The 26,221-nt window shown below is 35.9% G+C and overlaps 1 protein-coding gene across 2 annotated transcripts in view; it reads left to right on the forward strand.

Moving 5' to 3' along the window:
- The first annotated feature begins 1,138 nt into the window (after nucleotides 1–1,138).
- rgs12a (regulator of G protein signaling 12a) overlaps nucleotides 1,139–26,221 on the forward strand; it is a 45,368-nt gene continuing 20,285 nt past the window's right edge. For both annotated transcript variants that reach the window (XM_073836371.1, XM_073836372.1), the window contains exons 1-2: nucleotides 1,139–2,984; nucleotides 4,493–4,594. In XM_073836371.1, the coding sequence (XP_073692472.1) occupies nucleotides 1,221–2,984; nucleotides 4,493–4,594 (1,866 nt within the window). In that variant the 5' untranslated portion in view covers nucleotides 1,139–1,220. The remainder of the gene's footprint in view (nucleotides 2,985–4,492; nucleotides 4,595–26,221) is intronic.

Genomic DNA, 26,221 nt, shown 5'->3' on the forward strand with positions numbered 1-26,221 from the left:
AATCAGTCTAATATGCTGATTTGCTGTTTAAGAAACATTTCTATAATTTCTTTCCCCCAAAAAACAAATACATAAAATAAAATACTGACTCCAAGCTTTTGAATGGTATAATGTATAATGTTACAAAACCTTTTTTATTTCAGATAAATGCTGATCTTTGGATCTTTTTATTCCAGAAAAAGAAACCGGAAAAAATGTTTTAAATATTAATAATAATAATAAATGTATACTTTTTAGTAAGGATTCTTTAAATTGATCAAAAGTGATGATGAAGACATTTATAGTGTTACAAAAGATTTCAATTTTTAGATAAATGCTGTTCTTCTCAACTTTCTATTCATCAAAGAAACCTGAAACAAATTCTACTCAGCTACTTTTCAATATAACAATAATAATAATAAATATTTTTCAGCCGCAAATCAGAATATTAGAATGATTTCTGAAGGATCATATGACTGGAGTAATGATGAAAATTCATCTAAAAACCAGCTTTGAAATAACAGGAATAAATTACATTTTAAAATGTATTCAAATAGAAAACACTTATTTTAAATATTAACAATATTTCAAAATTGTACTATTTTTGCTGTCCTTTGCATCAAATAAATGCAGGCTTGGTGAGCAGAAGACTTAATTAAAATTTACTTAATTTAAAAAAAAAAAAAGTCTTACAGTCCATCCAAAAACTTTTGACTGGTAGTGTATAATTAAATAAATTTTAATACATTTTATAAAAATGCTCTTATAGTTTTTAAAAGATGATCAGAATGGTCAAAGGTTTGTCATCTGATTGATGCATTTTACATTATGTAAACTTTATGCTACAAATAATAGAAATAGGTGAGAGGTGTGAGGTTGAAAAATAGTCTCTCTATAGGCTACCTCTTTAAAATCCGGTATGTTTTTGTGTGTGTGTGGCAAGGTTTATTTCTGTATGATCATTGTACATATTATAATATGAGCTGTTTTTCTGTTTATCGACACAATCTCTATTGTATAAAGTGCTATAGAAATAAAGGTGACTTGACTTGACATATATTTGCATTCTTAATAACTATTTAAACAACTAAGAAGCTCATATATTCTGACATTAATCATTTTACTCCCCTTAGGTCTAATCCTTTGCAGCGCAGCAAGATGACTGTTCACGGTTGGAACTGTATCTGAACAAAACAACTATACCCTTACAAAGGACTACTATTGTCAGTTCCAGCACCAAAATGAGAGTTCTGAAACCAGCTGAGTCGACTATGAGGCATTTGGACCGTCCCACCAGCCCGGCAGTCCGCAGGGTGGAGATGGAACGTGGCAGAGCTGGCTACGGATTTACCATTGCCGGACAAGCACCTTGTGTCCTGCGGGGAATAATAAAAGGGAGTCCGGCGTACAGTGTCGGACTGCGGCCTGGGGACCGCATCTTGCGTGTAAACGATACGGACGTGTCTGAGGCGTCGCATGAAGTTGTGGTGAAGCTGATTGGTACATCATCACGCTCACTGTGTTTGCTGGTCACATCGGGAGAGAGGACGCCAATGGCCTCCTGCTCCAGTGATGAGGAACTGGGTTGTCAGAGTAAGAGTAAACTGCCATGGCTCAATCCTGGAAAAAATGATCCTTTCCCCAGCAGCAGAGACATGAGGGAGCCAATGCTTCAGTCAGTTGGAAGTTTTGATACTGTTTTTGAGATCTCCGATCAGGGAACCATGAGCCCCCACCAAGAGAAGCAGAAAAAACAAAGACCTTTGTCTGAACCAGACATGTCTTATTGGCAGCAGCGTAAATCAAAAAGCCACACCGATAGTCTTTCACAAGATGACGCGTCTCGAGTCGTAAGTGAGGATTCTGTGTTTTCAGATCTTGTATCTGACTCCAGCATACTGAACGTTGCAATGATTGTGGGATACATCAACTCCATGGAACTGGAGCTAACAACGTCACAATCTGATGAGGATGCTTTGAAAGCCATTCGTGAATGCATTAGTCAGATCGGTATTGAGCAGAAAACCCATTCGCTGGTCATGATGAGGGTCAAATGCAACTGCGTTCAGCTTTGTGATGACCAAGATGTCGTTCTGGCATCATACCCAGCTGAGAACTTGGCACTTTGCGTCATTTGCACAGAGGACAGCAGGTTCTTTGGCCTCGTCTCAGTTGATTCAATAAAAAACATTGACGCTGGGATGCAGACAAGTACCCTGAAGACATTGTGTCATGTCTTCTTCATAGATCCTGAGCTTTATGAACATAAGGAGCACCAAAGCATCATAGGGCACTTTGGAATTTCCTGCACGCCAGATCCAGACACTCAAGGCTGTTTAGAGTTTCCTCAAACTCCACATTCAATTTCACACTTTGTGTCCGTTCTCTATACTGACATGGGAGATTTTATTGAAAAACTGAGATTGAAAATCGACAGCGAGAATCCCGAAGAAAATACACGCAACAACGGCAGTGGCAGCGACAGCGGCATAGGAAATGCTTCGCCAGAGGATAGAGAAAGTCTCAGTGGCAACTGGAGCTTCACATCTCCAAACATTCCCAACCCACCGCCATATTATTCCCAGCACAGGAACAGCACACTTCTCAAACCGGAGTGCAGGTGCCTTCTGTCTGAACCGCTAACTGGAGCTGCTCAACCTGTGACTCAATCATCCAGCGCAGATAGTTCAGCTTTTACTCCTGTTTCTCTTAGTATGCAATCTAACGTGCCATCTAAACCAAAAACCAGTCAACGAAGGCCTTCCATTGGCTTAAAGCCTCGCTGGCAGAAATCTCGTCCCAACAGCATTGAATGCTTGGTGGAGAGGGACAGCGATGGGCCCACAAGTAGCATCCTTCCTCCTGCTATGGAACAAATCCCGACTCTCCGATACAAACCACTAGAAGATTTCAAACATCCTCAGAGAATGAACTTCACCCCACAGCTTGAGCTGACCTCCAGGTTCTTCAGTAGTGCAGCCAAGCATAAAGATGGGGAAAACAAGGTCAGAATAAAACAAATCCCTTATGACTTGATATTTGAATCTGTTCTCATACTACACTTTATATAAAACTGCTTTTCTCTTCTTCTTTTTACTGCTTGTCCACTATTGTTTGGTGAATCAAACGAGACAATCTTTGCTTTGTCTTTGCTGTCTGCCCTGTGGTCAGTCTTATGGCAGGTTTATTGCCAGTTTGCCACCGTGTTAAGTTAAAGGGCTTAATACAATGAACCATGGAACAGATGGTGCTGCAAGTAGCAGGCACAGCAGATGGAGCTATTGGGTTGATTAGTGCAGTTCAATATGATTACGCTGGATGGATCAGCTTTAGCTCTATTAACAATGTCGAGAGTCACCTAGCAACAGTTTGTCAGCCATGCGAAGGAACAGAAGAATATTATTTCCTTCCGTTCACTGAGATGATTTATTGCTGGGTCATCTGTCTCTCTCTGACATGTCTTGCCCTTTAGATTTAATTACGAAGCCTAATTTTTAATTATGTATTAGAAAGTATTTTTTTAGATGCAGACTGTAGATAAATATAGACTGCATATATATATATATATATATAAATAAATTTGAAATATTTGTAATATTTAAAATAATTGTTTTCTATTTGAATATATATTTTAAATATAATTTATTCCTCTGATTTAAAGCTGCATTTTAAGCATCATGATTCCAGTCACATGATCCTTCAGAAATCATTTTAATATTCTTATTTGATGCTAAAAACATTTTTTTTTAATTTCTTTAATGAATAGAAAGTTCAGAAGAACAGCATTTATCTGAAATAGAAATCTTTTGTAACATTGTAAATGTCTTTATCATCACTTTTTTATCAATTTAAAGCCTCCTTACTAAATAAAAGTATTAATTTCTATAATCCCTCCCCCCAAAAAATAAAAGAAATTATACTGACTAAGCTTTTGTATGGTATAGTGCATTATGTGACAAAAGCTTTTTATTCCAGATAAATGCTGATCTTAGGATCTTTCTACTCATCAAAAAATTCTGAGAAAATGTACTTAACTGTTTTAAATATTGATCAAAATATTAAAAAATTGAACAGCAAATCAGCATGTAAGAATGATTTTTAAAGGATCTTGTCACACTAAAGACTGGAGTAATGATGCTAATGATGCTTGTGATTTCAGCTTTGAAATCACAAGAATAAATTACATTTTAAAACATATTTATTCAAATCTATTTTAAATAGTAAAAATATTTTAAAATGTTACTGCTTTTGCTGTGCTTCAAATAAATGCAGACTTCTTTAAAAAACAATAAAAATATTACTGTTCAAAAACTTTTGACTGGTAGTGTATGTTTCTCTATTTTCAAAAAATCCTATTAATGAATTAATTAATTTTAAATTAGGAGTAACACAACTGATAAAAGAGCTGACGAAATTTTTGGTTAATAATTTTTAATTAATTAATCAATTCTACAATTTGTGTGACTTGGAATTATATGATTATCATACCTTTGGTTAATGTTTGTCTTCTCAGGGATCTTTATTTTGGGCACTCACAAGGGGACGTTCCTCTGTGCGAAGACCATCAGGTCCCGCTAAACGACTCAGTCTGGCTCATTCACTAAATGACCTTGAGGTAAGATATAGTTTCTGTTTTGCTTCCAAAGCACCCACAGCATACTTTTAAATCATAGTTCTTGTAAGTTTCGCATTTGCTGCAGTGCTCATGTATCATATGACCGATGAAAACAGAGATACAGGTGTGTTTAATTGTTTTGTTCCAAGTACATAGGAGGGTCAGACGGTATTATGATCTAATCCAATTCAAACTCCAGCTTCTTTCACTTGAGAAACTCGTTTCTGTTCTCTCACTAAATACACAGAGTGGCCTTTGTGGTGTTGCATTATTCTCAAGCACAATCATGTTTTTCTGTTTTCAATAGACAAGGATAACCATGAAACTATTATAAACACGTGGTACTCTGCATGATAATGATGGTACCATTAGTATCCTCTCCCTTTATGTGGCTGGACAGTCTGAAAATACACATTATTTAGCTTCAACCTTCACTTCACTGTACATTCAAAAAAATAGTTCAACCACAAATAAAAATGATTTACTCCCTCTCCTGTTGCTATGTTTTGTGACACACACAAAAAAGAATTTGCACTGCTTCTTTTTATAAGACAATAATTGTAGCTTCAAAAGGTTGAAAAACCATTAAATCGGATTCTGAAGTCATGTGGTAGCTTTGTGTGACAAACAAACTTAGCTTTAATAAGTTTTAAGTTCCTATTCACTGAAAATCTCCCCCTCGGACACTGACATGATGTGATGCGTGAAAAGGTTTCAAATTTAATTTAAAAGCTGTGGTGAAAAGCAGCGACGTACGAATGACAAGATTTCAGGCTGTTTGTTGCAGAAAGCTATCTATTGGCCTTGAAAGCCTAGGAAGAAATATAGTGGAGCTACTGTTTAAAAGTTTTAATGTTTTTGAAAGAAGTCTCGTACTTCAGGCAAATGTGGCCCAAATCAGATTTTTTTGCTCACATGTGACTCTTTTTTCTCATGATAGTGTGAACAGCACAAACCACATTGGATCTTTTCAATTCCAATTTGTACCACTTCCATATGTGGTACCAATTTCTGATATTTTGCAATGCGACCACAGTATGAACAGTCATATTGGAATTCATGCGACATTTATGTCAATCTGGATTAACATTCGTCATCATTCTGCGTTAATGGGAATGCGTCAGAACTCATAAGTATTACACTGACAACTCTATATACAAGCAAAATGAGGGCTCATATCATAAAAGTTTCAAAACTCTGCTCTCTTCTCTCACATCCCTGTCTTTATTTTTCATATTACCTGCGCATAATGTCACTGGCTTCTGCGGCAGATCACACAATAAATAAACGCATAATCGCTTACTTTATGTCCTACGTGACCATGAGTGTTGCCAAGTCCACATTTTTTAAGCAGAATTGGGCTACTTTTTCACTGTTGCCACTTGCCACAGGTTGTTTTTCAACTCTGTGGGTTGAACTGAACCCACTAACGTGATATTTACCCCCCGAAACTCAACTGGCCTAGTTTTGGACTCGTTTTGAGAAGCAATTGAAGATTTTGTTGTGAAAACCTGGCAACCTTGTTCGTATTGTTCTTTCGTGCACACAGGTTAAGTCAGAACCATGATTTGTTCACACTGGAAATCTGATATTGGTCACATTTGAAACAAAAAAGTGAACAGATATACAAAAAAAATCTGATCTGGAATTCTTTTTGTTGCAATTGAGTGGTAAGGCTCGCAGTGTGAACATAGCCTTATGTGCATCAAAGCTGCATTTACAAATACATTGAAAGTGCAGTAAGTGTTTTTTGAAAAACGACGTTGATATCTGAAATCACCAAATTAAACACGTACCTTTAAAACACAAAAAACTTTGAAATATTAATACAATTTAAAAAAAACTGTTTTCTATCTTATTAGATTTTAAAAATGTAATTTATTCCTGTGATGACAGCTAAACTGAAGTTCTTAGCGATGCATATTACTAATCAAAGATTAAGTTTGGATATATTTACGTATGAAATTTACAAAATATCTTCATGGGACATGATCTTTACTTAATATCCTAAAGATTTTTGGCATGAAAGAAAAATCTATAATTTTGACCCATACAATGTATTTTTGGCTATTGCTACAAATATACCCGTGCTACTTGTGGTCCAGGGTCACATATACCCCACATCTTTGTGCATGTTCCACAAGGCCATTAGCCTAAATCTGTAGTGATTTAAAAAATAGCAACATACCAGTGAGCAAATTATGCCCATTTTTGGTTTGGAAGGAACAATTTCTTCAAGTTTTGGTTTTTTGTAATCCTCAAACAAAACTTGTTGCTAGGTTGAGTACTTTGTACTCAACAGACTAAGATTGATGCGTACATTTCATACCTTTAAATTTTATTTTGTGCACGCTAATGGAGTCATGTGGATTTTAACCAGCAAATTTCTTGAGGTTTGAAGCTGGAAAGGGTTTGTCACCTCTCCAAGTGTGGAATCTGAGAGGAGTAGGATTTCCCTTTGGCTTTTCCTGGAACTTAAGGCAGGCTTTTTCACGGACCTAATGCCCCTCTGGTGGTCAGGCGGACTGGAAAGTGTGGTTATGAGAACATCAGTCACGCTGGTGCTCACCAGGAGAACAAGAGCGAGAGGGAGGGGATGTGAAATGGAGAGGCTTGTTTGGTTGGAAAATGCCTGGTCTAAGCATGTTTTTTGTTGCCAGATAACATCTAAATGAAAAGCCATTCAGCTCGTTTCAGTAATGAACTCGGCAGTTTTGTGCTAAACGTAAGGAGCCGTAACAAAATCCACGTTAAGAATATGATTGCTGTTGAATCTTAGTCATTGATGGATTGTAAATTTGCTTCAACTGTCTCTTTTGTACACTAATAGAATGCAGATTCATTGCCTGATGCAATTCTCAGATCTGTTTGTCCTGCTATCAGCAAAGAAGGAAGTACACCGCAGTACACTTCAGAACACCATGGATGTTTTCCACTGAGCACTAACAGTTTTATGGAGTAAATGAGAAGCGTTCTTAATGCTGGCTGAGAGTTTGAGCTGCGTCCATCCCTCAGACAGCACTTCTCACTAAGACTGAGTCAGGGGTCTTGATTAAGCTGTAGAGTGTTTTGGCAGCTCTAGTCTTGATGCTGCTTCCAGCACACAACCGCATAAAAGAATGCTGCTGCCACTACTGGTTGATAAAGTGTGTTGTAGAGTCCTGAACACAGAGAGTTTGTGTTTGTAGCCCAGAACTCTACTAGTATTCAGCAGTAGAGGAGGCCTTTATGTTAAGGGGACTGGACAAGGAAATAGTCCCGTGAACACAATTATATGTCGTATGTTGTTGCACTTGATAGTTTTATAGCACCTGGTAGATTTATTTCCCAAGCAATTGGGATTTACAGCTGATTTATAACAGCTGTAGGTTTGTATCATATCAATGGTGACTATTTTTAATGTTGTGGAAAATCCATCCAGTATTGACTTCTATTCCAAAAAAAAAAAAACTGTTAACAGATAAATAATTTTTGCAGTTAGTGCAAGTGACAGTATTGGAAAACTGTACCAGTGTTCCAAAGCAAAAGTTCCTTCATAAAGTGGGACATGATCGCCTTTTCCAGAGTCTTTGGGTGGAGGTGAAGGTTTGGCCTGCTGGTATGATTCTGTAAATACACCCTGAGAAAAGGAAGCCAATGCAACACATTTGAACTCAAAGGAGAAGTTCACTTCCAGAACATGTCATCCAAGATGTTCTTTCTCCAATCATAAAGAAATGTTTTTTATGTTTTTTGAGGAAAACATTTCAGGATTTCTGTCAATATAGTGAAAAAAGCAAAATGGCTCAAAATCTTCCTACATCGCTGTTTTACCTTTTTTTGTAAAGGGCATTTGATCTTCCTTGAACCTGGAATACACAGAGTTGATGCAAAGCTAGACAAGATGGGCATTTGAGGTTAAAAAGTATATAAATTGTCATTCATTTTGTAGAAAATAACTGATAGTTTTGCTAGATAAGACCCTTCTTCCTTGGCTAGGATTGTTTAGGGCCTTTTAAAGCTGCATTTCAACTGCATTTTGGGGGCACCATAGAAGTCCACTATATGGAGAGAAATCCTGAATGTTTTACTGGAGTAAATGCTCTTAAATTCTCTTTTTGTTCTGGAAGTATAATTCTCCTTTAATTTTATTGTTTTCACTGTATAATGAAAGTTTTCCTAATCCATTTGTGTTAAAATATTTGGTTGCATTTAACAGGAAAGTTGATTTCTAGTTTCCAGCATTGTGTCATTGTGTGCTTTGTGTGACTGGATTAGGAGAGTAAATGTTGACATTAATTGTTATTTTATGTGTTTTTGAGAAAGACAAGAAAAATAGAAGCCTTGTTGTGAAGATTTAGAAGTGTTTTGTTAGGTTAGAGTTTTTGTTTGTTACAGTTGTGCTAAAAAGTGGAACTTGTGCCTAGGTTGAGGATGGGTATGTGAAAACAATGATCTTTTTTTACTTTATCAAGCAATCACTGCACTCATTATAGCATCTAGTTAGAAATGCTTCATTTTTAACATACTAAAGTATGTTATTACTAGCAGTTAAAGATGCAGTATGTACTATTGACAACTACACTGTAAAAAGTTTTCACCAGTTTCAACTTAAAAACTTAAGTTTAGCAGCTGCCTTAAAATTTTAAGTTAAATCAACTTAAGTCATTTCAATGTCATTGGGCATGCAACAGGAATGAGCACAACTGACAATGAAAGGCAACAAGCCTTAAGGTCCAAAATTCTCATCTGAAGTTTTCGCATATTAAGAAATAAGTACAACCCTACATTGTCTATCAAGTTTACACACTGCTTACAAAACTTTTGTCCGTCATTAGAAAAAGTTGGATCGGGTCAAATTTTCTGCGTTTTCCGCTTCTGAAAAAACGCATATGAAAATTTTGGACTCCGCAATCAAGGACCTTTACACTGGAAGCTGATGAGTTGATTTATCCTCATTTTAATATGCATCTGGTTATAGATCTTTTCAGATGAATGCCAAAGGTTTTTAGGTCGGGTAGAATGTGTGATCTCTGATCCAGTTTGTTTGCTCACCTCCATGGCTGCGATACACTGTTTTCTAATCTCTGGCAACCCTGGGTCTTGAAAAACTATTGGTTAAATTGGCAATGGGTGAAATCACACAGACCAAAACAAACATGGAAAGCACATTTTCAAAATGGAATAACTGGCTAAAGCATTGTTTTTTCAGAGAAACAAGCATGTGAACTTGAATGTATTATGGTACGTTTATGCTTATAAATTTTAGCATCTTGTTTGCCAGTTTTAAGTTATGGTCACATGTACTATTGTTCTGTAAATTTTTGAAATCCATTCAATTCACTAGGAATCTATGTGATCATTTGAGGGTGGAAAGTTTTCCTACAGAGATTTCAAAATGGGTTCAAGTTGGTCACACTGATTCGCCGCATTGACCAACAGTAAGCTGCTTGGTTTGAACTTCCTTTCTGTCTGTACTTCAAGACAATGGATCTTTTTGCCCACAAAATTTTGCTGACATTTCACTAATGTTACTGCACATTTACTGAAAGCTGAAATCCATTAAAGGGTCATAGATTATGATTTTACCTCTTTTAATGCGGACATCTGGAAAGTTTAAAGTTACAATGCTCAAAGTTCAATGCAAATGGAGAAATTGTCTTTTACAGGATTTGCTTTTTAGTGCCTACAACAAATGGCTGGAAGAGACTACAAGAAGCTAGTTCCTGGGTTAGTGACATCACAAACCCTAAAATTTACATAAACCCTGTCCCCAGGAACATGCATCTACCCGTTATGGTAAGAGGTGAGACGTTTTCGGACAACGTGCACTAGGCAGTTAGCAAATCACAACACACTGGGCCAGCTAACCAATCTCTTTAACCAATCAAATCAACAGACCATTTTTAGAAAAACAGAAAGCAGGTAAAACATGTGAAAAATAATGTGATCTCTTTAAAAACGAAGCATGAACACATTACTGCGCACCCCATAAACACAATCAAGCCTTCAAAAAAAGCCAGTAGACTACCTCTTTAATGAATTGCAAGGATGAATTTGATGCTCCATAATGTGGCAAAAAGTTGAGAAAATTCAAATTCAGAAACTTTTTCTGCAGTCCACTTTAATGAGAATTTTGCTTTTAGTAATTCAGTTCCCTGTATTCATGCTTGATTTTAAACAAACCTGACTCTTCTCACAGTTACATAGCTCACCTTAAGCATTCCTGTCTGTCAAACGCTCCATCAGAGCTTTCTCTAGTGCATAAAAACTAACATTATGTTAAAAAAAAACATGCAAGTGAGAAAGACAACATGGCTCAAATCATGAACTTAGAATTGAATCTGAGATTCAATGAATGTGTACTAATGTTTGAGTTCCCTTTTCAAATCAACTCAGCATCACAGCTTTTTCTCAGTAGGTCTGAGGGAGTGAGGGTTTATTGCTAACAGAGTTAGTGGGAGGAGAATCTGTCTGAAGTGCAGAGTGAAAGGAGGAGGGAGAAGGGAGAAGGGAAAAGGGACACGGAGTGTAGGAGGGAAAGTCAGACAGGCTGAAATCAGGGACAGAGCTGGAACTCAAAAGACAGACACATTCACTCCAGCTTCATCCTGTGAACTCACAGAGCGTGTGGCTGAATGGACATGTTTATTTACACTGGGTTTCTACAGGAGCACTGAGGACTAATAGTAATACTTACTAATGGAGCCAACTTTAACTCTTCGCTCAACTGTAAGTTTCTAAATAGAACTCTGTTTTTAATATAGTTAAAATAGGTCGTTTTTAGAGATTCATTGTTCGTACTGTTTCATTTGTCCATTGACAGAAGCATGTGTGGTCTCGCTTTGGAATGGGTTTTGGTGGGTTTAGAGTGACTGGTGAAAACTTTGTACTTACTAAACATTAAGTAAACCATACTTGAAACGGATGACATCAGTGCAGGATTTCTCAACTGGACTCAGACTTTCCTCTTGTTCCTTTGGGTTGGTCTTCTACAATTAAGAATTGCTTTGTTAAATTTAGCCTTAAGCAATCTGTCAACACTTCTCTAAGTTTGTTCACGGTCACACACCTTTCTGTCATTGCAAAACATAGCGGTATTCCTATGTACAGATTTGTATTAGATCCCATTACATTATTTATTGTTCTTTCTTTGCTTTTTATGTGTTCAGATGGTGACAGTTATCTCTGTGGTCACCATTATGACTTAACATTCAAATATCTACTCCCAGATGAGGCAAAACATGTCCAATCCTTTGACGCAAGTCTGTACTTGATATTCATTCTTCTCGGATGATTTCCCTTGCCAGTATTTGTTCGTATTCCATGTGGTTTGACAGTTGCATTTGGATTCTTTACGCAGAGGCCACCTGTTCTGCTAAAGGGCGATGTTTTCTTTCTCTAGATGCATGGCCTCCTCGTGCTCCCAGGTCTGGTAACCCAAAACCACAGGCTATGTGATTATTCCTCTGTCCAACAGAAATGCTTCCTTTGACCTGATTTCACTTTAAACAGTCGTTCACATCAAGGGCGATAACTGTATGTTTTAATAATTGTTCTAATTCTGTGAGACAATAGTGTAAAAGGGATTCCAGATGAAGAACGACAAAACCATTGACAGCCAATCAGATTTGCTTGTTTTGATTATGCCCATTGGTGTGGATGATAATGTCATTACAATGTTGTTTATTGTTGAACAGGCTTTAATATTTGTGACCCCAGTCCTAAGTATTTGTAGCAATAACCAAAAATACATTGTATGGGTCAAAATGATCAATTTTTCTTTTATGCCAAATATCATTAGGATATTAAGTAAAGATCATGTTCTATGAAGATATTTAGTAAATTTCTTACTGTGAATATATCAAAACTTCATTTCTGATTAGTAATATGCATTGCTAAGAGCTTCATTCGGACAGCTTTAAAGGCGATTTTCTCATTATTTTGTTTTTTGCACCCCTCAGATTCCAAATTTTCAAATGTGGTTGTATCTCGGCCAAATATTGTACTATACTAACACTGATGGAAAGCTTATTTATTCAGCTTTCAGATGATGTACAAATCTCAATTTAAAAAAAAATAACGCTTATGACTGGTTTTGTGGTCCATGGTCACATTTTTCAGTGATTCTGTGATTTTACTTTTGGTCGTCCTTTGTTCAAAATAATATCCAAATATTACACTTTAGATAAAAAATAATTATTCAAATGATATTTGGCTGAGGTCCCCTAATGTGTCTGAACAGTAGTTGACAACTGCTGTTCAGATAGATGGTGAAATTAATAATAAGTTTGTTTAGCCACATGCATTTTCTGCATCCTTTTCACCTCCACCTGGATTTACTGTTTCCACCTGCTGCTCCTTCACCCAAGAGCTGGTGCATCTGACGATAACAGCATGTCTCCACTGGGCATGTCTGTTGTTGCATTGTGTCCGCTGTAGACAGGGTGTAACACAATAAATAATCGCATGAAAGCTTTAGTGTGTCTGGCTCAAATGGACATAGACCATTGTTGCTCATTAGTGATGATAGAAACTAATTGTTTCAAGACATTGACTTATTCACATGAAAGAAACAAAGCTAATGTAAAATGTCTTCTGGTTTTGTTTTGATGTGGGTTAAATGCTGATTTTTTGTTTGTTTTATTTGTTGGGGTTTTTGGACGCAGCCAGAGGGCTAATTTTCTCTCTTTATCTCATCTCAGCTTTTCCTGTTTGAGGCATTTAGCAGTCATTTACAGCTGCTTATTACCCTTCATTATTACCCTTTTCAAATCAGCACTTTATGCTTCAGCAACCTTCAACAACTGCTGGCATGGATCGTGGCCTGCCATCATTTACATTTGTGTACTTGGCAGATTTCTTGCAAAGTAAAGTGCATGCATCATATTTGTTTTGGATACTTGACAGGAATGTGAGAATGTAAGATACAAGTTAATATACTTTATGATTTCAGTTTTTTAAGCAGCCTATATTGCTTTTGTCCTTTGTGATAAAAAGACAAAATGATTGTTTAAAAAAAAAAAAAAAAAAATTAATCTGATTGAAGTATATGTAATTATCTGAGATTACACAGAATACCCATTAAAAATAAAGGCTTTTTTTTGGCATTGATAATTCCTTGAAGAACCTTGAACATCCTTGGATCTTTTCAAATGTAGAAAAGGTTCTTTACATTCAAAAAAGGTTCTTTAGATTTTTTAAATGGTTTTCAAAATGGTTCTTTTAAGAACTGTTCACTGAAAGGTTCTTTGGGGAAACAACCAAAGGTTCTTCTATGGCATCACCGCAAAAACGCCCCTTTGGAGCCTTTATTTTTAAGAGTGTACCTAGATATTCCCCTTGAAATTCTGAAAGTTTTACTGTAAAGACTAACCTTCAAATACCCTAGAGACCAATAGACTGTAAATCAAGAACTTTAGTCCCTTTGCATCAAAAATGCTTCTTTGAAAACTAAGAACCTCCTTATATCCCATGAACTCTTTTCTTGATTCCCAAGCCTAACTCAACAGGTTGTCTCCTTCAATACTCCACGATAGCTTTGAAAGCATTTGGTGGGTATACACTCGGTCACAGGGAACTATTTTTGTTCGGGAAAGAGATCTACTCGCTTATAATTATGAGTGTTAGGTTTCAGTTTGAAAGACCACTGGTTCGGTACAAAGAGAGGGAGGAAAGAGAGAACGTTTGAAAGTGTATTTGGGTGGGGTCATGGGTTAAGCTTAGATGATGATGGATGCTTTTCCTCTAGGACTTACCCTTGCACAAAGGAGTGGAGAGATGTTTATCCTGTGCAATTCGCAGATACAAATGTGGGACTGTCTAAACGCTCACAGATATGTTCCTTCTGGGCATTTGTTTTTGAGATTTTACACTACTAATTTGCTTGTGCTTGTTAATTGGAATTGCCTCATGAAAAATAGTTCAGGCAAAAATGAGGAAAAAAAAAAAAAGATTTACAGCTTTCAATGATCATTATTAGTGTTGTTGGCTGTGGCTAATATTTTTCTGCTATTGGTCTAAATTTTATTTAGATATTAAATTAGCCATACAGTTGAAGTCAAAAGTTTATATACATCTTGCAGAATCTGCAAAATGCTAATTATTTAAAAAAAAATAAGTGGGATCATACAAAATGCATGTTGTTTTTTATTTTTCGCTGACCTGAATAAGATATTTTACATAAAAGATGTTTATAGTCCACATAAGAAAATAATAGTTGAATATTTAAAAATGACCCTATTAAAAAGTTTACATACTCTTGATTCTTAATACTGTGTTGTTACCTGAATGATCCACAGCTGTGTTTTTCTTAGTTTTTTTTTTTTTGTTTAGTGAGTCCCTTGTTTGTCTTAAACAGTTAAACTGCCTGCTGTTCTTCACAAAACCCTTCAGGCTCCACAAATTCTTTGGTTTTTCAGCATTTTTGTGCATTTGAACCCTTTCCAACAATGACTATATGAGATCCATCATTTCACACTGGGGACAACTGAGGGACTCATATCCACCTATTACAGAAGGTTCAAATGCTCACTGATGCTTCAAAAAGAAACACGATGCATTAAGAGCCAGGGGTGTAAACTTTTGAACAGAATGAAGATTTTTCTTATTTTGCCTAAATATCATATTTATTTCATTTAGTGCTGCCCTTCAGAAGCTACAGAAGATACTTACATGTTCCCCAGAAGTTAAATTTACCCTTATCTTTAAATTCCAAAAGTTTTTACCCCTGGCTCTTAATGCATTGCGTTTCCTTCTGAAGCATCAGTGAGCGTTTGAATCTTCTGTAATAGTTGCATATGAGTCCCTCAATTGTCCTCAGTATGAAAAGATAGATGTCAAAATCATACAGTAATTGTTGGAAAGAGTCCAAATACACAAAAACAAGGCTCATTAACAACTATCACTAAACAAAAACACAACTGTGGATCATTCAGGTAACAACACAGTATTAAGAAATCAAGAGTATGTAAACTTTTGAAAAAGGTCATTTTTATAAATTCAGCTATTGTTTTCTCTATATGTGATTCAGATTCTGCAAGATGTATGTAAACTTCTAACTTCAGCTATACAAGGAAAAATAGTAAATAACCTTTATGTGCATAGCAAAATATGTTGACTATAAGTTAATCTGATACGCAGGATTCACTTTCACTGATTCACAAAAGCAGTTTCAACAAAAACTGGCTCACAAACTTCTTGTTCACGCTCCTTGAATGTAGATTACACATAAAAACATCAATGGAAACTAGAAGGATGGCTGTAACTATAGATCTCAGGTTAGATACTGTACTGTATTGTACTATATTGTATAGAAGGATGTTCTGTCCGGAGGCCAAACATTCCGACACTGTCCTTCGGTTGTGACCTTTTAAGTGAATGTGGTATCATTTACACCTGGAGATGATCCAGTGATTGTTCTTCATGAGATCCAGGTCAGTGCGAGTTTTGCATTTTGTCCTGGTGATTACAAGGACAGTCTTGCACAGGCAATAATGCATTCAAGCGGTTAAAATATTGCTGTGGTTCGTTTTATGGTTGGGAAAAAAATATGTGGCCTTGGTAAACGATATTTTGTGGTTTCCATTTTGCATCTGGTTTTGTTTTTCGTCCTTCACTGTAATCATGTGGTTTCATTGAGATGTTACTGCTTCTTATTAGGTAAATAGCAAAGCATGTGATGTTTTTTTTTCCTTATTTAAAATTTTCTGGGTTTGGAAATCGATGAAAATTGGCAGCTAGTGTAATGAACACTTGATGTAGACACTTTGTTTAAGCATGCCATCTTATCAGGCTTTCCCTTCCTCCGTCGGGCACAAAGGAAGTCTCCTCCGAGGTCTCTGATGTTATTTTCAGGCAGTTTGTTGTCTGCCAGAGATAAGAGGAAGAGATTTGTTTTGCCCCTTGAAAATGACTCTGGAATAATATTTGCTTTGCAGGGCTGCAGCTTAAACTAAACTCAAAAAGATTTTTTTTGCTGATGTGCAGTAGTAGTGTGTTCATCGTTCAGTTTATAAAGTCATATCAAGCCTGCTCACCCAACAGAACGGGTACTTCCTTAATCTGGAACCGCTCGCCGAGAGTAAGCGGAAACTAATATTGTAAATCTACAGCCTCTTTATCTCTCTCTCATACATACACACCCAACCCACATACGCACACGTTCACGAGCTCACAGTCTATTCTCACTCAGAAACATACACACACCAGCCCAGCCTATATAGAGCTGGCAAACTTTATTTTTTCCTACCACAGAATCCCCAAATGCAGTTGAGAGCTGGTTTGAAACCAAAAGGAAGAAGAAAAATAGCATATAATATAATCACCCTTCCCTGGTAGCTGCAGTCTGGGAAAGGCCCACCCATCATGCCCAGTGCAAAAATAAAAAAACTATCTAAATTTATCCACAGACACTTCTTCAAATAATCATTCATTTCATCAAAAGGAAAGAAATGATTGTTGATAGTGATTATGATGAATGGAGATTGATATGTTAATGTTAATTCATATTAATGGTGCATTTGAATCTAACAGTGCACTAACAATGTTTCTAGAAGAGAAGTGCAGGAAAAATAGAAAATAAATTGTAAATATTGCAGTTTTTTATATTTACTTCATATTTAAATGAAAATTATAGCCTTATGAGTTTGCACTTCACTTTAAAGCTCTATTTCATTAAATTTATTAATTGATAAATATTCATTCAAACCAGTCGTAAGGGTCAGTTTTTTAAAACTGAGATGTATACATCATCTGGAAACTGAATAAATAAAAAAAAAATGTTAGAACAGGGGCCAGTTGCATAAACATAGCCATTATCTTAAGACTGTGTCTAAGAATAAGCCTGATCAACTAAAGTCAGTGGGGAAAGACTGTTGCATAGAATAAGTACATGGTTGTCTTTAGTAAGACAGTCTAATTTGCACTGCATTGTGGGAAAAGTAAGACGCTGAACAGCTTAAACAAAATGGCCGACAGTGGGCGCTTGTCGCAGTTTTCCTTTCCTGAAAATATTTGCATATTGGAGGAATACAATGCTGCAAAATCGATTTTAATGAACAAATTTAGCGATTACAATGCAAACAATAAAAAACACAAGGCTTGGTCCACAATAACGGATAAAGTTAATAGTATAAATCCTTCTGTCCCGCGGACCGTCAAAGATGTACAGAAATGGTTTAAAAACATGGTGCAGGAAGCAAAGAAGGAAATATTCAAACGAAAAAAAAAAAAACGGTCTTTGAAAAACCTTTCTCTTCTTATTGCATGTTCATAAACCCAAAGATTAAAATTTGCCATAGCACAAGACAAACAAAAGTCTACGCTGTTTAAAAATCTGTCACAGCTGACAGTTGGTTTCCTTGGCAACATTGTAAGGAAAAGTTAGCCATGGGGTAATCAGTCTAACTTTTTGGTCTTAAATTAGACCAGTCTAAGATTTTATGCAACTGGCTTACAAAGTAAAGACCCGTCTTAAAGAAAAAATTAGATGACTAACTTGTAAGTCCAGTCTAAAACAGTTTTATGCAACCGGCCCCAGAAAAATATTTGGCTGAGATAGATTTGGCAGATTTTGAAAATCTGAAATCCAAAGGTGCAAAAAAAAAAAAAAAAAGAAAATATTGAGAACATTGCCAAAAAAGTTGTCTAAATGAAGTTCTAATTAATGCATTTTACTAATTAAAAATTAAGTTTTGATATATTTATATTTATATGATATATAGAAATTTACAAAATATCTTCAAGGAACATGATCTTTGCTTAATATCCTAATGATTTTTGGCATAAAAGCAAAATGTATCATTTTGACCCATACAATGTATTGTTGGCTATTGCTACAAATATACACGCACTTTTAAGACCCTGTCCGATTCACATTTTTTCATCAACTTGTCGGATAGCTGATGAAAATGAGTACTGATAATGATATTACATCAGTTAAAAGGTAGATGATTCGCTAAAGGCATTGATATATGTTAATTTCTAAATGCACTAACAATGTTTTTAGAAGAAAATAGCAGAAAAAAATAGAAAATAAATTAGAAATATTAGTAGCACTTACACACACCAAACTTTGCATTTTTATTACAGTATATATCCTGAAGGTTTTTACAGAGGGATTTGTTCATATATAATTTGCTTAATTTTATACAACATTTTATTCCCCCCAAAATAAAAAATATATATATATATTGTTTTCTGTCTTTATTCTGAATTATGGAGTGAAAAAATGAGATACACAAAATTCCCTCTGTAAAAACTTTTGGCTCTAATGTGTCAAATAATGTAAACCAAGAATTTTGAAACTGACTTCATCCAGTGTTTAGATTTTTGTACTAGAAATTTATGCAAATTAGCACATATTTAATTGAATAATGCCTTATTTGCATATTGCATATAACATTTTAGAAAACTTGTAAAGCAAAAAATGCTTGTAATTATCAATATAATCAATCAACTGTGTAAGTAAGGTGATAACTATTTTTTGCTGTCACTTAATGTTGTTTTCATTAACAAAGAATGATAAATTAAAAATATATATTTCAGGTAATAGTACAATGGGCTGAAATTAATTCGTCACTTGGCATTCTTTGCCAACATTCTTTGTCTAAAGGTTGAAAATTCATTAAAACAAAACCAAAAAAACTGTAAAAAAAAATAAAGACAGGGAACAGTTTACCTACAGAGCTGACTGGTTGGAAGAGGTTGAGGAGTTATATCAGTTGTGTCACAGATTAGTTATGATGACTACAGTAGAAAGCATTCACTTAGTCTGTAGCTCATTGTCATATGTTGGGGGCGACTGAACCTGTACCGACAAGACTTTTTGTGTCGCTGTCTGATCCTGGGTGGAGATTTTCAGGTATTCACATATACACACACAATCACCCACACATGCAGTTGCAGTAATGAATCCAAAACCACAGACAAAGAGAAGAAGCCTCCTGACTATAAGTCTTATTAGGAGACTTTCCTTCAGGAAAAAGCGTCCCCCAAAAGTGGTGAGTTTATGCTACAATCTTTTTCTCAGGTTACGATCGTGTTTTTCTTTTCTTTTTTTCTCATTTTCCAAATCCAAATGATCGGGTTTGGGTGGATCAGCTGCTTTACTCATTAGCTGTTTTATCTCATTCCTGCACTCCCACACCGAGCAGCTGCGGCAGGGAGTCTCTGGCTCAGCTGGACTTGAGACGCAGTCGTTTCACGCTCTGATGTTTCCACAGTTGTGCGTCCGGACGTCTGTCCTCACTTACTTTAGTTTCAGTGTACTTAGCTAAAATGAGTTACGATTGCACAGTTGTTGAACTTTTAGTGCAACTTAATTGCATTGCATTTAATTAATTTACATTTGTGCTTTTGCATTAATACTTTTTGTTGGCCATAACCGGATATGCAGAGTCCAGAACTGATCTGTCTTTAAAAAGAGCAAATTTAATATGTAATTTGTTATATTTTTACTTTAACCTTCTCAACATTGTAATTGAATCTATGTGCATTCTAGCCTGTAGCTGTGACTTATTTTGATTAGTCTCTGTCTGTATGTTTTACAGTAACTTCAGTTTAAACATGCTATGACAAGCCAAGATATTTTGTTTAGACCAACTGCTTGCCTTTTGTAATGGTGTTTTTAGCTGTAGCCTGGAGATAGTGTGCTATGGCTGTGGGTTTTGTCTTCCTTTATCAACAAATGTCACCAGAAGAAGCTCGAATGTGTTTGTTTGAGTTCACAGAACATCCTGAATGAGGGAAAAAACATACCTGACAGCATAGAAGTATAGTGTAAACGGTTTGAGTGAAAGAAAATGAAACCGCTACATATACTGTAAATCTTCATTGAAAACTTTCATGCTGAGGTAAACTAGTTTCATTTCTTGGAGGTTAAAAGGGCAAGTCGTCACCTCACGTAGTCCAGAAGGTGGAAATATAAACAAAGCAAGTCTCTGCAGCTTTTGCCACACATGTAGTTGTGGCTAAGGCTGATTGTGTAACATCAGTGGAGGTGTGAAGGATCACGAGAAGAAGGGTGTATGGCAGTTGTGCAAAACATCAGAAGAAAGTCATTTAAGATTGTGAGAAATATTTTGCAGCAGTATGTGTGGCCTGGAAATGAAGTACCTGAAGTAACTTGTGATGTTTACAAGGCATAGGTATTACTCATACTTACAGGAATAGTTAACCCTAAAATTAAAATGGTCAACTTTTACTCACTCTCATCTTGTGTCATTCCATTCCAATTTCTTTCTTCTGTTGAACACAAAAGAAAATATTTTGAAAGTCATTGGGGTCAAAAAAACAAGGGTGAGTAAATGATAACAGTCGTTTTTTTCTGAGTAAACTATCCATGTAAGGTTTTGGATTTGAGCGCAATGTTTGTTTTATGGACGTGAGTTATACTATTACTTTTCTACTTCTTTTAAAACTTTTTTTGGTACGCATTGAATTGTTTAGGAACCGGAATATCATGGTACACTGTAAAAAGTTGTAAATAAAACAAAGACAGTTCGAATAATTATTACAAGGGAATAATTCACATTAAATTTAATGTGTTACTTGTGTTTCTTTGTCGTTATTTGTGAAATTTACTAGCAATTCCTCAGTGAAAATTGTTAGTAACTACTCAGAACATCTGACAACCATCTAAAACATTTTAGCATCAGGAAACCACTCACATTTTCTTCAAAAAACGTTGAAAATACACCCACACACACATTGGTTCACTTCCAGAACAAAAATTTCCTGATAATTTACTCACTTCAATGTGATCCAAGATGTCATGTCTTTCTTTCTTCTGTCGAAAAGAAAAGTTTTTGAGGAAAACATTCCAGGATTTTTCTACAAATAGTGGACTTCAGTGGGAGCCAGCGGGTTGAAGGTCCAAATCGCAGTTTCACTACAGCTTCAAAGGGCTCTACACCATCCCAGCTGAGGAATAAGTGTCTTACATAGTGAAATGTTTCTTAATTTTCTAAAAAAACTAAACATTTTTAGCCACAAATGCTCGCCTTGCACTAGCTCAGCTTCCCGCATTACATAGTCATGTTGGAAAGGTCACGCTTGATGTAGGCGGAAGTAGTTTACAATGCAAATGTGCAAAGATAGTCAAACGGCCTTTACCAAAAAAGCTAAAACAATGATTTTGGATGATTTTAAGGTTGGAGGAGAACATGAGATGGAGTTTTTCGCCTTACTCTACCTTTTTAAACTGAAATGCACAGACAAAGAGCTAACCATGCGTTACCTTTATATACTTTTTTGACCATTTGTGTATTGACCATTTGTTTACAACGACCGATCATTTTTTTTAGATAAGACTCTCATTCCTCAGCTGGGATCATGTACAGCCTTTTGAAGCTTCAATGAAACTGCAGTTTGGACCTTCAACCCATTGGGTCCCATTGAAGTCCACTATAGGCCTTTTTCCTGATTAAACGATGAGCGCCACCATTACGAATTCTAACGTCAGATTGGATGCTCTTCTGTTCCGGTCTCCATAGGAACCCATTTATGTCATTTATTTCACATTCATAAAACTTTGAGGAGTGAGGCACTGACAAATGACGGTCATTGTGACATTGCAAAGTGATGGCGCTATAGAGCCATGTGCTTTTTAAAAACATTTTAATAGGTTTAACATTAGTTTAACAGCTCGGAATATACGTTACTTTGACTAGAAACACAGGAGACTGGAAATGCAAAGCATTCTTCAGGTTAAGAGTCAGGCGTGACTTCCGCGTTCAGGAAAAACGTCTATATGGAGAAAAATAGTGGAATATTTTCCTTAAAAACTTGAATTTCTTTTTGACTAGGTCGGATGACATGGGGGTGAGTAGATTTTTATTCTGGAAGTGAATTAATCTTTATAAAGAATCTGGTGTTGAAACAGTTTTTACTCAGAAATTACAAAAAAGTACACAAGAAGTAATGAAATTGAATTCGACTTTTATTTAGAAGTAGAAAAACTGAAATGTATTTTCCAGTGTACTCCACTAATCCTTGTTTTATTTACAACTGCGAATAATCATTTATAGAGTATAATTTTCATACACAAACACAAGTTGAGGTGAATATTTGAACCAAAGAAAGAAAATGAGCCTCATTATGGTTTGATGACATGTGGTGAGATTTTCCCTGCGCTATTCTAGTGAACAGGCTCAAACATGTTTTCTTCTAAACACAGAAATTACCTCATCATTTCCTCTTGGAATCCATAAATACAAGTTCCTTGGTTTTACTTCTCATAAGTTCCAAAACATCTGATTGGTTCACAGAAACGTCACTCAGTCACGTGGCGGGTCACAACAGCCAGATGTCTGTAAGCCACAGCTGAACCCTGCCACGCTGTACGCCTGCCGGATTTTGCTGCTGTGAAACCCCCATCTAATAACACGTTTGCTCATGGGAGCGTGTGATATATATATATAGAGCGCCCCTGCCTGAGACGTGTGTCATTGGTGGCCTCACAGTCTGTGGTCAGAGATGAATTGTTGCCATAGTATTTCTGACCAAATACACCAGGGTGGTGGCACAAAGCGAACGGTATTCAGGCTCCACCGTTTCATAGCTTCTCATTTTCTTCCCTTCTCTGTCTTCCCTCCTTCTGTTTCCCATTACTAAATTCATCCCTCACTACAATTAGAAGCATAGAAGAGGCCACTTCTGCTCTTATAAGGAGTGAGGTTTACATCAGTGGGTTTGGTAGAACTTTGTGAGAGAAAGTCTTTATCTACAGGTCTCGGTTTGAGATTGTTACTGTAAGGGCTCAGACTCATGAATCTCATTGGTAGACTCTAGGTTGAGTTGTTCAGCATAAGCCGGCCTGTGCAAATCACCATTTTAAGACACATTTACGCTTTGAAGTGGCCTGGAGGCTTGTGGTTTTTTCAAGGCCGTCCCTCTTGTGTCTGTACACTGTGTTAAGAGCATTCTTGGACTGGGATGTGATGGAAAATAGACTTACATTGCAGATGAAGCATTAGCAGTGTTTTAATATGTTTACGTTGATAGAATGCTACAATATTTGTACATTATTAGTTGTTCTAACTATAAAAAAGCATTGCAATTATTATTTCTCATACTAAAAGCTAGTACTTTTCTAAATGTGTAATTTCTGCTGACGGCTGACAGATAATGAACTGAAAAATGCACAGAAGGTAAACAAGCTATTTGGGGAATATCATCAGAATATCATTTAGACTTGAGAGGGACTCTCAACTTCATTGCAACATAATATAAATCTAGAAATCTTTTATTTGGTTCATATTTTGATGCTTAGAATCGCTTCATGTTCTTTTGGTGACTTGTGACATTTTTAACAATTTCAAGATTCTTTTCTTTCTTAGATCATCACCAAAGCAATGTGCTTAGCACTTCATGTATCACTGGTCAAACCCATTTGTGAGATAACAGAAAGATGTCCTTCACATGAACCACAATGAATCAAGTCAGATGTGTCTGCTTTTGGCTGTTCTCCATTCTCAGAATCCTTGTCTTTTATTAGCATATAAATAGCTCTCCGTTAGTCATGTTGATAGCGCCAGAGGAGCTCAGATTTGATAATGGTGACGTACTGGGACTGGAATGTGCCATTTCTGAATGCTGATGAGCTGCTATTTTAACTCATTACCATTAGAGACACATAGGAATGCTTCTAATACTTTTGTGAATGACAGCGCAATTTAAAACAATGAAAACTGGTCCACTTTATATTAGATGGCTTTAACTACTATGTACTACATTTAAATTAATCATTTGATATAATGCACTTATTGTGTACATGCATGTTTTACATTGTACTTATATTTAAAAAAATGCATGCAATTAATTTCTGTAATTACATTTATAATTATACTGTTGACCCATCCCTTACACCTTAACCCTCCATTAAACCTACCCATACTAGTAAACCAGGAAGTATTGTACGTATTTTCTGATGTAAATACATAGTTATTAAGGTCACTTTAAGGAGAAGTTCACTTCTAGAACAAAAATGTACAGATAATGTACTCACCCCCTTGTCATCCGAGATGTTCATGTCTTTCTTTCTTTAGTCGTAAAGAAATTATGTTTTTTGAGGAAAACATTTCAGGATTTTCCTCCATATAGTGGACTTCTATGGTGCCCCGAGTTTGAACTTCCAAAATGCAGTTTATATGCACCTTTAAACGATCCCAGCTGAGGAAGAAAGGTCTTATCTAGTGAAATGATAAGTTATTATTTTTTTGTTATTACAATTTATATACCTTTTAACCTTAACCTTTTAACCTTTGCTCTGCCTAAACTCTGCTTTTCCTGGTTTGTCAAAAAACTCCCTTCTCATTTTCTCAGTCAACTTCAAAATCGTCCTACATGGCTGTTTTACCTTTTTGATAATGGGTGTTTGATCTTCTTTGCATGTTCACTTTGCAAACACTGGGTCAGTACTTCTGCAGCGATGTAGGATGATTTTAAAGGAACACTCCACTTTTTTTGGAAAAAGGCTCATTCTTCAACTCGCCCCGAATTAATAAGTTGAGTTTTACATAGCTTAGCATAGATCATTGAATCCTATTAGACCAATAGCATCGCGTTCAAAAATGACCAACGAATTTTAAAACTTAATTTATTTAATTAAAAAATTTTAAAACTTGAGTTTTAATCCTGTATTAGTACAGGATATAACTACAGAAGAGTCAAGTTTTAAATAGGAAAAATATTGAAACTCGTTGGTCATTTTTGAACGCGATGCTATTGGTCTAATAGGATTCAATGATCTATGCTAAGCTATGCTAAAAGTGATATCGCCAGAACAGGAGAACAGCTGAATGCATTTCAAAGCGGTGAAACTCAACTTATTAACTCGGGGGGAGTTGGAGAATGAGCCTATTTCCAAAAAAAGTGGAGTGTTTCTTTAAAATGATTTTTGAAGTTGAGGGAGAAAATAATTCCGTTTTTTTCGACATACCCTAAATGCCTTGAACGGGAAAAAACAGACAAGACGAGCGTTTCAGGTTAAAAAGTATATAAATTGTAATTTAAAAAAATAAAATTATTTTTGCTAAATAAGACTCTTCTTCCCTGGCTGGGATCGTTTACAACCGCATTTGGGATCAAACTCAGGGCACCATAGAAGTCCACTATATGGAGAAAAATCCTGAAATGTTTTCCTCAGAAAACATCATTTCCTTACAACTGAATATAGAAAGACATGAACATCTTGGATGACAAGAGGGTGAGTACATTATCTGTAAATCTTTGTTCTGGAAGTGAACTTCTCCTTTAATATAAAGTGGGACTTTGTTTTAAACCGTCAAAAATAATTTGGACTCATTCCTCAAAAATTGTGTTTACAATGCTAAACATATAGTTGAAGTCATTGGGTGAGGCATTGAACCAGAATAAATGTTAATATTCACAAAATATAGATATACTTAAACATTATACATGTGACTAGTGTGATTACAATGGCTTCCTTCCCTTGTTACTTATATCAAATATTATATGTGACCCTGGACCACAAAACCAGTCATAAGGTTAAATTTTACAAAACAGAGATGTATACAACATATGAAAGCCCAATAAATAAGCTTTCTATTGATGTATGGTTTGTTAGGATCGGACAATATTTGGCCGAGATACATCTATTTGAAAATCTAGAACTTGAGGGTGCAA

The sequence above is a fragment of the Garra rufa genome, chromosome 3 (genome assembly GCF_049309525.1).
Source record: "Garra rufa chromosome 3, GarRuf1.0, whole genome shotgun sequence".
Classification (NCBI taxonomy): domain Eukaryota; kingdom Metazoa; phylum Chordata; class Actinopteri; order Cypriniformes; family Cyprinidae; genus Garra; species Garra rufa.